The sequence below is a fragment of the Nanorana parkeri genome, unplaced genomic scaffold (genome assembly GCF_000935625.1).
Source record: "Nanorana parkeri isolate BGI_ZX_2015 unplaced genomic scaffold, ASM93562v1 scaffold676, whole genome shotgun sequence".
Taxonomy (NCBI): Eukaryota; Metazoa; Chordata; class Amphibia; order Anura; family Dicroglossidae; genus Nanorana; species Nanorana parkeri.
In genome coordinates this window covers 550,923-567,954 of record NW_017306944.1, presented here as the reverse complement: position 1 = coordinate 567,954, position 17,032 = coordinate 550,923, and the positions used below count along the sequence as shown (strand labels likewise).

Sequence of the window (17,032 nt, the reverse complement as noted above, 5' to 3'; positions counted from 1 at the left end):
CGTGATCTTACGGCTGGCTCCGGCCACTTGCAGAGAGATCAGCGTCCCTGGTTACCTGCTAACCAGGGACACTGATCTCCAAACAGCTAACTCTCCCTGGCGCTCCGGGAGTCTCCTGCTCCTGGCCGCCAAGGAGAGAAACACTGCTGTTTCTTTTTTTCTTTATTCTGACACGGAGCCGTGTCAGAAGAGAAAAAAAAAACAAAAAAGTTTTTGCCCATTGGAATGCATTGCTAGATTCCTATTGGCTATTTCAATTTGCAATAGCCAATAGTAAACTAGCATTGTACCCACCCTCTGCTGCAGTTCTCCATCAGGTCCATCAGCAGAGGGCGGGTACAATGCTAGTTTACTATTGGCTATTGCAAATTGAAATAGATATTGGTTATTGCAACTTTTAAAACTATTTTTCTGTTCTGCTCGGCCCCACTGAGGGACCGAGCAGAACAACCGAGCCAAATGCCGCTCAGCGGCATGCGACTATTCACTCACTGCTGTTCGGCATCTATAAGAATAGGCCGAACAGCAGTGAGTGTCCCGAAGCCATGCGAAGCAAGCCGATGTACGGCTGATTTCAGCCGATATACGGCTGAAATTAGCCATACAAGCCTGAAGTGAATAGCTGAACAGTGTTCGGCTCACTTCACTTGGGGTCGGTTGTTCACTTGGCTGCCCTCGGCAGCTTAGTAAATAGACCCGAATGTCTCCTTTGAATCAATTATGTGTCCATCTGTTGTGCAGTTCAGTTCACCAGTTCAGTTCACAAACAATCTCAGTGACTTTCACCACAATCACCTTTAAAAATACTGCTCACCTTATCTTCAGACCTCAACATTAAGGTCTCACTGCGCCTATACCCTTTGAATGATGGGCAGGGAAAGACCCCACAACTGAGCAGACAAGATACAAGTGATCCTCCTTCCTTGATTACTTCCACCGCGTCAGTGCATCCAGTATACCAATAGTTAATCCCATCAAACTTCTTAGTAGACTTCCTTTCCTTAGACAGAAAAGATACTCCATAGTGTATACCGCTGATAAATATTAAAACTACTCTAAAATATTACTCACAAAAAAACTTGAAAACCACATGCATAAGTCAATAAAACCGCAAGAAAATTCATAACTATTCGTCCTTGCCTCAGCACTACCGGCTGTATTGTGTACTCTCCAGCCCTACCCTGCGTACGTTGCATCGAATACGCAACTTTGTAAGAGTTGTCTGACAAAGTTGCGTATTCAACGCAACGTATGTAGGGTGGAGCTGGAGAGTACACAGTACGGCCAGTAGTGCTGAAGCAAGGATGAACGGTTATGAATTTTCTTGCGGTTTTATTGCAGATAAAAGTCTGAAGATAAGGTGAGCGACATTCTAAATGAAAAAAAGGCCTCAGTCATGAAGGGGTTAAAGGTGATTGTGGTGAAAGTCACTGAGATTGTTGCACTGGTGAACTGGATTACACAACATATGGCTCATTGTGCCTCTGCATAAATTGTAGGTGCTTAAATAAAATCACACCTAAAAAAAAAGATACCCTCTACCTATGATTCACAAACCTTTTGACTGTCTCCAGGGTGCTGCAAATTCTTTACAAGTTAGATGTGTGCCCACAACCTGTACTTATTTGCTTGGGAGGGGGTATACATCTCTAGGTGACCTTATTAAAAAAGGGGCTTCCAGATTCCTTAAATCCCCCTGCACAATCCCCCACATCCTTTGTGAGGAAGAGGATGTGGGGAAGAGGCCCTTGTCCCTCAACATTGGGAAAAAATGTCTTGCAAGGGGATCCACACCCTCTTTTTGTAGGTACTCCCCATGTTAGGCATGTGTCCTGGGCTGCAAAGCTGATATGCTATGTGTAGTTCTACCACTATGTGGTATCTTCTACCTTGTTGATGCACAGATCTGGGAGATAAGGGTGTTTCCAGATCCCACCTGATGATTGATATAGCAGACACATGCTCCTTCCCATCCAGCTTGCCAATCAGCACACTGTTTAGCTGTCCTCAGGTCAACACTTTTTGCCTGAGTAATAGGTTCATTTTCCAGCCCAAGGCTCCACACTGTGCAAGTTCCTGTGCTCCTGCAGTCCTGTTTCTATGGTTACTGACTTTGTTTTTTTTTTACTATACTTCTTTATTGTCTACCTTGACCTTTGGTCTGTATCCATTTTTGAAATTGCCCATTCAGGGTTGGAGGGCCACATCCTGGTACACCCACCAGGAAATTCCACCATTCCTTGTATGGTGCTCTGGTGAAGATCTGGTGGTATCCATTTTAGGGCTCACCCTCTCCAAAGTTGCAGATAGCACTGTAAACAATCCAGGTGGCCACGACAAAACAGCTCCCACATTTAATCCGTGTATTTACCTGTTTGCCTGAAGTTCAACTTTAATATTGATTGTTAGAAATTGACATGATGACAATGACATAGGTAGATAGATAGATAGATAGATAGATAGATAGATAGATAGATAGATAGATAGATAGATAGATAGATAGTAAAACAACTGTGTGTTCCTATATTTTGTAATATACATTGCTGTAACTGCTAAAGAAATTCACTTAAAGAACTTTTCACACTACTCACATGCTAAAGAATAAAAGCAAAAAGATCAATGCTGAAAAAATATATACATGTATTGCAGCTGGGATTCTTTTAATGAAAAAAATAATGTTATAATCCACTTGTATATTTATTCAGCTTTTTGGTCTTTTTTTTTCTTAATCAAAGATGTGTTTGGTTTAAGTTGTAAAGCTTTTCTTCTCCTCTATTATGTAAAGCAAAAAACCACTGGAGCAGCTGCTGCTCACATTCTCTGTTGTTTGCCCTTGGATGGCTTGTTTTGTTAGCCTGCTTTCTTCTGATTTTCCTTTCCGTAATATAAATATATTTGGCATTTTCAGAGTGTTACTATGGCAATGGCATCACCTATAGGGGCACAATATCTAGAACACGATACAGGCTGCAGTGTACAATGTGGGAGAAGAACATGGGTGATGTACGAAGGTATGTGCAGAGATAGTATTATTAACGCAATATTCGTTATATTAATTTCCAGAAAAAAAATAAGTGAATCAATTTGATCTTTGTATATAGAGGTTTTCTGAAAGTTACAATCTTACAATTCACCTGCAGTACCACCTAATTTGATATGGCCACCCATCTATTTAGTTATAATAGCATGCAATGTGTTGTTATTTATAGAGGTTGTAAATGTTTTCTTGGGGCATTTCCACTGAAATATTTTTACAGACAAGGTAAATTAAATGGCTTTAATAAGATATATATTCTCTTGCGGCTTCAGTATAATTTTATGTGAGATTAATTTGTAGAATTAATTTGTATTTAAATGTCTTTTTTTGCACAGTATTGTTTAGGATACAACTTTAATCCTGTGTTATACTTGTACCCATACTAAGAGGAACAAGAGTAGCTTTGGCTGATCCTTCGGCTCACTTCGGCCACCGGAGTCAGTCGAACCGAAGGGCTGCTGTATGGCTATTCACAACAGCCCGTACAATAGCCTGTACAGCAGCCAAAGGCAGACGAACGTTCTCTACACAAATGACAGCTGGGCGAAGCCAGCCATTATCTCTCGCCTCGCTCTGCCCAGTTGTAATGACAGATCATCATCCTCAAATGACCTGGGGGTGCTGATCTGTCATTAACCTCCTTGGCGGTATTCCCGAGTGTAGCTCGGGGTTACTTCTCCATACCCTGAGCTACACTCGGGAATATCCCACAGTATTTACTTACCTTGTCCCTCGAGCCGTGTGGTGTAATCCGGCCGGCATCTGTCTTCCGGGTTCCGTCCCTTGCGAGCGTACGTGTCACACGGTGGTGGAACTGGCGGGAAATTTGAAAAAAACCCGGAAAAAATAAAATAACGAAAAAAATCTGCAAAAAAATTGCACCGAAAAATTAACGCAAATCAAAAGAATTATACCGCCAGGGAGGTTAAACAACAATTGGGCGGAGCCGGCCGTGACGTCACAGTCGGCACTGCCCAGTTGCTGGAAGATTCTGACAGGTCCCGGACAAAAGTAAACAGTTGCGCGGAGCTAGCGGTGACCTTAACCTCCCTGGCGGTATGATTCTTTTGATTTTCGTTAATTTTTCGAATTTTTTTCGTTATTTTATTTTTTCGTTTCCGGTTCCGCCCCCGTGCGACGTGTACGCTCGCAAGGGACGGAACACGGAAAACAGATGCCGGCGCCGGCCGGATTACACCGCACGGCTCGAGGGACAAGGTAAGTATCTGTTTTTCTTTACATTTTTTTATTATTTTTTAAAAATATTAATTTTTTTGCATTTATTTAAATAACTTTTAAAAAAATGTTTTCATTTGTTTACATTTTTTTCTACTCTGATCGCTACCTCAGAGGCATGGAGCAGAATAGCTGAGCCGAATACCGCTCGGCGGCATTCGGCTTTTCACTTACTACCGGGGGAAAACAGCAGCGAATGAACTGATCCGCCTCAGCCGAACATGAAGAGCACGTTTGGCTGACCAAAGGCAGCCGATGTACAGCTGATTTTAGCCGGCTCACTTCACTTCGGCTGGGTTATTCACTTGGCTGCCTTCGGCAGCTTTGTGAATAACCCCCTAAAAATTTATTTATCACACCCAAAAAGTAATAGTCACAAAATCTCAACATAAGCCTTAACTGAAACCTTAAATAAATCGCTAACCTCAACTTAACCCGTTAACCAAACTTGTCCACTGTGCATGCCAGCTTCCTGTACCCTAGGCAACCAGCTGATGTTACTTCCAGCTAACGGCCATATCATTACAACTCGCTGTGTATATTAGTGGATTACAGGTGAGCCTCATTTGAGTGCAGAATGGCGGGAATATACGGTTTTCCAGCTGCAACTGGTGGGAGTGGTCTGTTTTTAATATGCACTGGTATGTCTATTTAAAGGTGCTGGTTTGCTTTACTGTGTCATTCTGAGCCTGATGAAGGGGTACTGCTGAGACCCCGAAAGCGCTTGTATTGGATGGCGATTTGTCAATAAAGGACTTTTTGCTTCAAAACTTTTGGTGTGCTGGTGACAATCCTTTCTAGATATTAAACTGCACATGAAAACATATTGATTTGTGTCCTTCTATTATAGGCATACATTCAAGGAGCCAGACATATCCATGCTTGAAAAAAATTACTGTCGTAATCCAGACAATGATGCCCATGGACCATGGTGCTATACAGACAATCCCTTAATGCCCTGGGATTATTGTCAGATCTCTAGATGTAAGCATGTATTCATTCTTTTATTCTCATCAAACCATTGGCAATGACTAAATAATTAAATATTCCAGCAAGGTGAAATCCCAGAGAGGCATTAGCAGCCAGCAGATACCTCAGTACCTCTGCCACCCAACAAGTAATGAAATATCAATATGAGTGGCTTTAGCCATTAAAACAATATAGATTCAAGAGAGAAACAGAACTAAATGTAATTAGTTAGAACAAAGCATTTCTATAGACATACTACTTAAGCTGAGCATGCTAAATAAATGGGACAATACAATACAAAGTAAGGTGGAACTGTCTCTCTGTTAGTTGACTTGTAGAAAATAGTGTCACTTGGCAAAATACGCTCCAAACTCAAGTTAAAAGACTTTCTCAACACTTAGGGGTCTATTCACGAAGCTGCCGAGGGCAGCCGAGTGAATGACAGATCTGAAGTGAAGTGAGCCGAACACTGTTCGGCTATTTACTTCAGGCTGGTACGGCTAATTTCAGCCGTACATCGGCTGAAATCAGCCGTACATCGGCTTGCTTCATGTGGCTTCGGGTCGGCCGAACACGCTCAGCATGTTCGGCCAACCCGAAGTGCAGAAGGAGTTCGACTCAGCCGATCCAACATCTGGATCGGCTGAGCCGAACCTCCGGCAGGCTTCTCACTGCTGTTCGGGCTATTCTTAAAGATCCCGAACAGCAGTGAGTGAATAGCCGAATGCCGCCGAGCGGCATTCGGCTCGGCTGTTCTGCTCGGTCCCTCAGAGGTACCGAGCAAAACAGAAAAACAGTGAAAAAAGTTTAAAAAGTAAATAGCAAACGATTGTGCGGAGCTAGCAGTGACAGCTAGCTCCGCCCAATAGTTTCCTATTGTCCGGCGGCTCTGCTGCTGTCAAAAAACAAAACAAAACAAAAAAAACTCTCCCCGGCGCTCTGGAAGCCTCACGCTCCCAGCCGCCAAGGAGAGAAGCACTGATGTGTCCTTTTTTGTTTATTCTGACGCGATCGATGTCAGAATAGTGCTAGCCGAAGGATCGGCCAAAGCTATGGCCAGATCCTTCGGCAGCTTCGTGAATAGACCCCTTAGTAGAAGTACACAGAATGCAGAATGAGGAATTAAAGCATTAGAGGTGGGAAAGTTTGCAAAGCTCAGGAAATTAATTCCAGATAAAGGGTGTTGTTATGTGAAAGGACACCATGAAAGCATCACATTTTTTTCCACATAATTCAAAAAATGATTCTGCTGTAAATAGCGATGATGTGCCAATACTTTACAACTGGGAAAAGATTATACTGTATGAGCACATATATAAAACATTGCATAGCTCAGAAAAAGTAAAGAATAAAGTGTCAAGGGTCCCAATCATGGTTTAGGCTGCACTAACAATAGTGAATAGGTTTTGGTTGTGAAGGATCTCAGTGGAGCAGGGTCAGATTTCTACTATAAGTCTTGTTCCTCTTCTACAGAAAGGTGACACAGCATGAATAGTAAAATACAGATGGAGCATGATGATTGTGGAAAAAGCTGGTTCCTTTTGTTATCTATGAGGTCTGCCTCTATCTGGCTCATTTATTTAATGCACACTAGCTGGAATCTATTAGTTAGAGTTAATTGTAGTGATATAAAATATGATTCAAAGCACACTGGTGCTGCAAAGCCAAAATGTGTTTTTCAAAGCCAGAAAGAATAATATGACGAATAATAAAATGAACATGTTTATATTATAATTATGTCATAAAGATGACTTGTTTTAAGTAGCCGAAAAAAATTGTGTTGACATATGTAACATTCTAAGATTTATTTTAGGTGAAGGCGATACCACCCCAACAATGACAAATGTTGACAGTAAGTATTATTTATCTACTATAGTTTCCATTGTTATCTTCACATGCAACAGTGAAGCACAATGTGTAAATAGAAAAACATGTATATATTGGGTCTTTATTATCTTATTTGTAAGCATAAGAATAATGTTAATAATGCACATTTGACTAGGATTTACCTTTTGCTGGGGGTGGAGTAATATTACCATATTTAAATGTATACGGTTTCAAGGTTCATGTGCTAATTAACTAGACATGACTACATTAGAAAATGCATCCAAATAGGTATTAGGACAACCCACTATTTGAGGTACAGTGTGAAATGTCTGAATTCATATTCTTTTGTTTACAATATATATTTTGAAAGGCCACTTTTGAGAGATATTACCTCTTGTACTTGCCAGTGAAAAGAGTAGGGACAATGTAGGTCAGAGTCTTACAGGCAGATTTTTCATTTAATTCTGACATTTTCACAGGGTAATTTTGTTTCAGGGATCCGAGCAACCTATGTTCTAATTTAAATAACTCATATTTTAATATAATACCTATATTACCTATTACCTTTTCTGTGCTGAAGGATAGTTTAGAGTAATAGATGGTATAAATTATACCCATGTTACCAGAAAATTGTGACAGACTCTTTACCTGTTGATTAACCATGTTTTATATGGTACTATTAAAGCTCAACTATAGCCAAGATATTTTGTTTTTGTTTTGGATAGACTAGTCAAGGATTGTTGCTGCTGTCTCTGTACACATTGGGGAGATTTATCAAAACCAGTGTGGCTATACTAGAGACAGAAAGTAAGGGGGATCTCGCCAACAAGAGTACAGAGTGCAGGTATAGCACTCGTTTTAGTAGAGCGAAGGGTTAGAAGTAGGGATGCACTGATACCAGTTTTTCTGTATCGTGTACCGAGTACCGATTTGTAATGACTCGCCACCCAGCTTCCCGTTTAGCTGGGAAGCCGTCTCCATGCTCCCTCATCACCAGGTGATGAGGAAACATGAACCCAGCTTTCTGGCCAACCAGAAAGCCGGGGGTGGGTAATGACACGCCGCCTGGCTTCGTGATTGGCCAGCTTCCCTACCAATCATGAAGCCATGCAGCGAGTCATTACACAGCGCCAGACTTCATGGTTGGCTGGAAAGCCGGCTTCATGCTACCACATTACCAGATGACAAGAAAGCATGGGGCCAATTAGGAAGCCAGGGAGTGTGTAATAACTCACCTCCAGGCTTCCTAATTGAACAGCTTCCTGAGCAATCAGGAAGCTGGGTGGCAAGTCATTAGACACCGCCTGGCTTCCTGATTGGCCAGGAAGTCGGCTCCATGCTCCTTCATCACCTAGTGATGAGGGAGCATGAAGCAGGCTTCCCAGCCCATCAGGAAGCCGGGGGTGAGTCGTTACCCGCCCCCAGCTTCCTAATTGGCCGGGAGGCCAGCTCCGTGCTTTCTGGTGAAGAGGGAGCATGGAGCCGCCTTCCTGGCCACTCAGGAAGCCGGGCAGCATGTAATGACTCACTGCCTTTCTTCCTGATAACGGAAGTTCCAGTATCGGGACAGACATCAGGAGCATTTTACGAGTACATTTCCAAATACTCAGTATTAGCACCGATACCAATACTAGTTTCAGTGCATCCCTAGTTAGAACTGTCAGTTTTATTGTTGTCTGTGTCCTTGCAAGTACAGATTTCTTCCTGTGTTGTCATAGGAACTGCAAGTGAGAAATAGTTTACCCAACTGTATCCCAAAAACGATTAAGCCTGTTGTGATTTAACTCCTTGCCGTGTGCCCATTGTAAAGATAGGGGCGGACGGCGGGTGGACGTACATGTATGGGATTTTTTAATGCTCTTGGGTGGAGTCCAGCCGCTCTCTCTCTAAAGGCGGAAGCGGTGTGTATTACATCACTTCTGACTTAAGCTGTCATTTCTCTGGCTGCTATAGCCAGAGAAGAAGCTAGTGAAACAGATCTCTGCTTCATCATCTTCTTTGGGGTCCCAAAGTGACATTAGGGGTCTTAGAGACCCCTGATGTCTCCATAAAGAGGACCTGTCATTGTATATTGGCTATCACATAGGGGGATTTTTAGCCCCTATGTGATAGCTATCAAGATAAGTTTAAAAAAAGTTTCTCTCCCGTTCATTGAAGGACACAGGCAACAGATCGTAGATCCTGAATGGTAGGGTAATATCGCCACCTGCAGGAGAAGGACGCTAGGCACAAAACTAAAGACCAATTACAGCCTAGGGGCGGCCCCTGCCGGTGGCCAAACCCCCCACCTGCTGACAAGTCTCCAGTTTTTTGCCTAGCGTCAGGAGTGCATGTGCCTATGTGCGAAAACAACGATTACACCACACATGTTACATATCGCCGTGAACGCCGTTATTGTAAGGCCATTAATCACTGATAGCACTAAATTGATGATCATTTTCATTATATAGTAAAAAAAAAAAAAAAAAACCCCAGTGATGATTAAATACCACGAGAAGAAAGATCTATCTGTCCCAAAAAATGGTATAAAATGCATTTAATGTATTAAATGTCAGTCAAAGTACCACAGTGCTGAATACTGAAAAATGGCCTAGACAGGAAGGGGGTTTATCACTCCAGTCAGCAAGTGGTTCAGAAATATATAATATTTTAAAATGTATATGTAATAAGGCATTTTGTAAAAAAAAGATAAAGACAACAACAAGCTGTGTTTGTTTTCTTTACTGACTTTAGATCCAGGTTCATGTGCATCAACTAAACAGCTAAGGGTAGTAAATGGAAGTCCAGCGCAGGGCAACGATGGATGGATGGTCAGTCTGCGATACAGGTAAATGTTAGTATTTAGAGTTTAAAAAAAACATTAAAAATAGCTGTCAACTCACATAACACTCTCCATAGTAATGATGCCAGTTAAATTAACAAAATAAAGTCTTGTCTGCTTTTAGACATTTCCACTATCTGGGCAGTGATTTCTTTTTGATTGAGATATATCATCTATTATAAAGTGAGTGTGCTTTACAAAAGAACTACCAGTTCTCATAACAAATATAACTGGTTTTTGAATTCTTCAGAAACACAGACTTGCTGCATGGTTTTCCATGATGATGGAAACATATAAGTCTAGGAATTTTGCAGCTTTTAATCACTGTAACTCAAGACAGCTGGTTAATTATTACTTTCACTATGCTGACACTTTTCAAAACTCTGCAACTGAGGGGCTGAGAGATCCATTCTTAATTCTTCTTACTGCCAGAGAGAACTGAGAATTGTTAGGACTGTGATCACTCAAGGGGCCCATCCACTGCACGATTCTCGTACGAGAATCGCGGGAAATCCTGCGATCGTACGATAATCATGCAGTGTATGGAAGGCGTGCAACCTTTTCTACTGTACGGTCGCACGTCTTCCGTCGAACAAGCAGGCTTGAAAACCCGCCAAGAATCGTACGATTCTCTGCAAGTTAGTGGCCTGCTTGTTCGACAACTGCCGAACGGGCCGGTGTGCGCACGCGCACACTGCCCGTTTGCAGTCATCGATGATCGCAAGTACGATCTGCCTGTCCAAGATGGGCAGACCGTACAAGCTTTTAATTAGCTTACAACCATCGCAAAACAAAAGTCTTGCGATGGTTGTAAGGTATATGGGCACCTTTACATGGGCTACACAGAACCGAGTTATTTTTGAATGGAATGTCCACCTTTAAAATGTCTTTTAAATAAAAGTGTAACTCCTAAAAACAAAATTTGTTTGAATAAAGCATGAAGAGCATTTAAATTGTTCAAGCACGAGTGTTGCTAGGTGATATTTTAATCACGATACATATACACAATTTCACACAGTATGCATCCTCATTGTTCACATGCGACACATCCATTGTTGGTGACTTTTAGCAAAGTAAGTACACACTGCTCTTACAGAATAAACCAACATTATTATAACAACTTGTGGCATGTTCTGACATGTAAAATAGCAGGCTTGCCTCCCACTTACTCATGCTCCTACTCTTGCAGTCTTCGCCCTCCTCTGAGAATAAAAAACAAATACACAACAGTGGTTGCAATAATGTTGGCTATATCTGTAGGCAGCGGCTGCATTTTCAGGATCTTGGCAAATGAGCCCACTGACTAATACATAGTTTGTTTTGAGCTATTAAAGATTAGAACAGGGCATAAGTGAATCAGATTTGCTTAGTTTAACCAGATGTTTGATCCCCTGTCAAAAACAGACCTACAGGAAACAAAAAAAAAGGAAAAGAAACAAGAAAAAACAAACAACCATTTATATTATCCTGCTGTCTTTCCCTTGCAATAAAGATCAGCCGTAAATTAGTCTGGGATTTATCCAGTCCGGCTCTCTGAAGTTTTAAACATCTGTGTGATTTGGATTAACTGTGTAAAGCTAACCCCTTTCCTTTAATTGCTGCCCTTTTGGATTCTAGTACTGGTGTAAGAGTAACAAATCTCATGTTAGCCAGAGGTAAATTGAAACAAAATGCTTTTGTGCTCACATAACATTCACATTCTTGGATAGCATCCACGACATGTCACATAAATGATAACCTCCTCTACACTCCCATATTTTTACATGTCAAATATAAACTCCAGAGCAGGCACCCAGTCTCCCTTCTTTGGTAGACAAATGTTTTAGTATTTCACATTCTGTATTTTCATCTCATACATTTTGTTTTGCAGGAACAAACATAAATGTGGAGGATCTCTTGTAAATGAGAAGTGGGTTTTAACAGCAAGTCAGTGTTTTCTCTCTGGGTTAGTGTTTATTAAATAATAACAATACAATTGCATAGTTTTCACTAAGTATCTGCACTCCTGGACTCACCATTGTGCTTACGGCTATCTGCATGCTTCTGCATTTAGTCTTACTTGGTACAAAGGCTGGTTACTAAAGGATTTGAGAATGTTTATACAAAAAAAAGTGTAAATATTCACGTTAATTATCCAATCATGTGCAGATGACATAAGTAAACAGGGATTTTCTTTTCACATGCCTGGATAGTTGAAAATTAATCTTTACATAGTTTATGGTGTGAAAATGTTTAAATCCTTTAAAATATAACGAAAGCCAAACCTTTTTTTAGCTTTAGTCCTCTTTTGGGTCACAGGAGTACATTTACTAATATACTCCTGTGACCCAAAGTCAGCATCTAGCGGGCTATTGACGCTATTTGCTGGAAGCGCAGAGCCACGCTGCAGCCGGGAAAGATCCCAACAATATTGTCAGGATCTACCTCACTGCCTGATTGACAGCTGGCTCTGCTTCTCTAGAGTCAGAGCCAGCTCTGCCTGCCTCTTCTCCTGTCTGTCCAATGAGTGCTGGAGGAACAGAGAAACAGCAGTGACTGACAGTTACCGCTCTCTGCAGAGAGAAGACCTTGAAGTGAGCAATCAGATCTCATTCTATAAAGCCGGCATGTGACACCTGCAGTGTCCATGCCGGATCTAAGTACATTTACCTCCCAATTCTTCTTCTTTAAGTAAATCAGCCAAACATTCTTTGAATGCAGAAAAAGCTCTCTTTGATGGATGCCGGTATCAATACTTATTGACAGTTTCCTAAGACTGTTTACTTTTCAGGCATTACATTCAGCAACAAGGAAGCAATCAGAGCTGAGAAAAGCATCTTTGAGCATTGGTACTAAACATACAGGGATACAAAATGCAGGAGAGAATCCAGTATTACTTCTACATTGAGGTTGATTTACTAAAATAATAAAAGCTTTTCACTTAGCAAAGTACATTCTAGTAAATAAGGTGAACCTGTTTACTGTGAATATCCAATTATGTGTGAAGATAAAGAAAATGGGATTTTTTGCAGGACATGATTGGTTGATTGAAGAGAACTCTGAACATTTAGTTTGCAAAGTGAACATACTAAGTGGACAGCTTCTGGTGTGCGATGCTGGACACAGTGCTGATGCCCCAACGGGACATTGCACTGCATACTTTTTTTGTTGTTGTTGAAATGTTAGAAAGAACATTTCATTCAGTTCTATGGGCACAGCGGGGTGTGAGGCAGTTGCTCTGCATTGCATCCCACTGTGTTGGAAAAAGTAAGGCAACATGGTGGTGTGAAAGGTGTCAATCAATGGCAAGGCAAGTTGCCTTGTAATGCATTGGGGCTGCTCTGGAAACAAGGCCAGTGCAGCCCCAAGGCATGTGGCGTGAATGGGCATTTAATGTTTGTGTGTACTTAGTTAGGCAATTGTGTCTATAGATGACCATTTTACACTTTGGGCACTAGCACAAATACAAGAAGGTGGAAAATGCTTGTAAATGTAAGTTCCTATTTAACATGCATCATGTACAACCTGTTTAATCAGTTTAGGAAATGCATTATTTACAGGGTGGTATTGTAACTTGTACTTGTACTGAAAATGCTAGCTGCCAGGCTACTGGCTGCAATACTTTCTGAGTTGGACTTGAGCAAACATGCAGCATCTGAAATCAGAGCTATGGATCTGTGTACTTGCTACAGCTTAGTAAATGTAATGAAGCTATTAAAAAAGCATAATGGATAGCCAGGTAATATTTTTTAAGGAAGGCTACAATTGATGCCCCCATATTCCTCCCACCTTCTTTAATTTCATACAGTTATATTACATGTGCTTCATTATAAATACTGAAGGAAAGTAATGGTGAAGTGTTGTTCATATTAGCTAAAGATGCATTACTATTTAAATACATTTAATGTATTTTTCTACAGAAATGTTGACCTCAACGACTATGAAGCATGGCTGGGAGTCCACAACATCTACAGGAGAACACAGGATCATAGACAAATTTTCAGTATTTCACAGCTGGTTCATGGACCAAAGGGATCAAACCTTGTTCTTTTAAAACTTTCCAGGTGAGTTAATGGAATATTTACAATGCATAGGGTCAAAAATTTTACATTCTGTCTTTACTTTTATTTTTTATTTTTTATCCAAATTGTATTTAAAAAAAAAAAAAATTATTTTCTAACAAACTCTTACACCATAAAATACATCTAAATACAAAACAAACCACAAAATATACAAAAAATATCAAACTTAACCCAACATTGAAACATTAAAACATTACACATTCTAATCTGTTATCTCTCTGGTCCCAGTATTACTCCAACATTCCTGAACTTGTGGAACCTTGGGGTGCGTGCAGATATATATTATATATCCATGGATTAGGAATAGCTATACCACCCATCACTTTTATTTCTTGTTCATATCTATGTATTTGTAATAAAGTTCATATAAGTTATGAACACATTGGGCCAATTTGGCATGTTAGTCAGGGAAAGGAAGCAGAGAGTGCCAATATGAAAAAGGAAGCAGTAGCAAATGGCAACACTCTAAATATGTATATGCAATAAATCTGTTATGTCCAAATACATAACTGTCCAAATAGATATCTGTTATTACCAAATACATGGCACATGGCCAACTCAAATCATTTTCACTGTCTTGGCTGGGCTGCAGCAATGCTAAATCATAATCTAACCTGCTTCTTTAAATATTTTACCTCCATGATACCTGCTCCACACCCAGTTTATGGCAAACTTATGGCAGGCTCCACATGGACTGGTGGGCTTAGTGTAACAGCCATTTCTGTTGATAAGGTCTCATTTTATTTTTTAAAAAATCCAGCTCCATATATGTTGTTATTGCTCGTCATGTGTCTAGTAAACAAAAAAAACAAAACACTACTCGTCATCTCTACACTGCAGTATTTGCCTCCATGACCTATTCCATCACTTGCCTCTAGTCCTCTTCCATACTACCAAGCATAATTTACCCACTTCCTGTGAACTCAAGATGTTATGGACACATCCCTATGCTTGTATCATCACATTGTCCTTGGCTCAGAGTTCAGTGCTGCACAGAATGGATCTGTCATAACATCAGCACCATTTTCTGCAGCATTGTGAATCATTCTTCGTCAATTACTGAAAGGAAATGTGGGTTCCCTGACTCATCACATGATCAGCCAGAGGACTCATGTATAAAAAGTTGTGTATACTAAAATATTTTTAAACAGAGGTTCATAGGGGGAACAACAACTGGAGTTTGGCTTTAGGGCAGCAATGGCAATAAGTACATCATTAAGCATGCAATATAATATAGATATAATATAGATGGTCTGTAGTTAACTATACTACTTTGGAAGCAATAGTTAGCAGAATGTTAGCTATTTAACCAGACGCCTCAAGTTATTAATAATAATAAAGTTAGTCTGGTCAGGTTAAAAATGTAAATTGTTGTTATTAAATGTGAAACCCATTGCTCATCTGTGAGTGGTAGTTACTACTTTGTATAAACTCATATCTTATAAACTATTGCTGGGCTATTTGCAGAGTCAATTTATTTTCTTTAAATGTTTGAGCTTGGAGACAGATCATTAAAATGCAGCCATATTATGTCTAGGTGTAGGGAACATATGTTTTTCATAAAATACATCTCAGTGAGCTGCTGTTCTTAACTGTATGAATGTAGCCTCGCTCACAATGTTCCTTAATGGTGATGATTAGTATACTTCTACATTGGCTGCTGAGGATGTGACTTAGCCATAGAAAATGTATTACTCAAACAATAAAAAAGGTTTTAAAGTAGTATACAATTGTGCACAGGGGTAGTGTTACAAAAGCAGATTGTTAGATAATGTGCAAGTATGTATGTGTCCTGCATTGTAAGAATAAGTTATTTTACATCAATGTATAAATATGGACGAAGATTTCAAATGCTTATACTGTTGATGAGTATGCTATGTTCTAAAAAAAACAAAAAATTCTACAAGCTACAGTAACACAATTATAGGACTGATTCACCAAAGACTTTTTCAAATAGACCATTCAATATGTGTTCCTGTCAAACATCTATTCATATGCAATAAAACATAGATAAGATAAAAATAGATAAGATAAACAAAAGATAAGATATAAAAACCACACAACTGGATCACTGGTCTGGATGAGGAGGGGGGGTCGGAGGAGCAGGATCCCGAGGTGGGGAGCTGGGTTACTGTTAGAAGGCGGGAGAGAGGGAAGAGTACTAGAGAGGTCAGCCCTGATCTGGTTCACCCCAATAAGTATGCCAAGTTGCATGATGTTGGTGATACCAGTTCAGGGGGGACACTGCTGGAGCAGGATGCATCGTGACAACGATATATAGGCCGGTCAGTCTAACATCGGTAGTTTGTAAACTGTTAGAAGGTATGATTAAGGACTATTTGGTAAAATTTGTTAAGGATAACGGCATAGTTAATGACAATCAACATGGGTTCAGGAAAGACCGTTCATGCCTGACTAACTTGCTAACTTTTTATGAGGGGGTAAGTAGATTATAGATCGTTGGTTTGGCCACATCTGGAGTACGCGGTCCAGTTTTGGTCGCCGGTACTGAGAAGGGATGTCCTTGAACTGGAGAGAGTCCAGCGGAGGGCAACCAAACTACTTAGGCGAATGGAGGACCAGAGCTATGAAACAAGGCTACTGAACTTAAACATGTTCACGCTGGAATTAAGGAGATTAAGGGGGATATGATTTTCATGTACAAGATGTTCAATGGTGACAGCAACATTGGCAACAAACTGTTTAAGATTAACTCCATCACAAAGACTAGAGGCCACCACCTAAAGTTGGTTGAGAAAAAATTCCAGCACAATGGGGGAAGGGGGTTCTTTACAGTAAGTGTGGCAGTGATTTCAGCCAAGAGTGTAGATTTGTTCAAGAAACTTTTGGACAATTTCCTTAGGGACCGTAATATCCAGGGATACCAGTATCCCTAAGAATGAGATGATGCGTGGACCTATATGGGTTGGACTTGATGGACGTATGTCTTTATTCAACCCCAAATACTATGTAACTATGTAACTATGTAACTGGTTGACTGAAGAAGCACAGACTGGCTTGTACACATTCAAATAACAACAACAATAATCATCATCATTTAGTAAACCAACTTACTGTCAT

The 17,032-nt window shown here is 40.4% G+C and overlaps 1 protein-coding gene across 1 annotated transcript in view; it reads left to right on the top strand.

Annotated features, from left to right (window-relative positions):
• Window positions 1–17,032, top strand: part of HGF (hepatocyte growth factor) — a 96,465-nt gene that overhangs the window by 72,884 nt on the left and 6,549 nt on the right. The window contains exons 10-15 of the mRNA XM_018563566.1: window positions 2,909–3,011; window positions 5,124–5,257; window positions 7,056–7,094; window positions 9,803–9,896; window positions 11,761–11,835; window positions 13,790–13,933. Of these exons, the coding sequence (XP_018419068.1) occupies window positions 2,909–3,011; window positions 5,124–5,257; window positions 7,056–7,094; window positions 9,803–9,896; window positions 11,761–11,835; window positions 13,790–13,933 (589 nt within the window). The remainder of the gene's footprint in view (window positions 1–2,908; window positions 3,012–5,123; window positions 5,258–7,055; window positions 7,095–9,802; window positions 9,897–11,760; window positions 11,836–13,789; window positions 13,934–17,032) is intronic.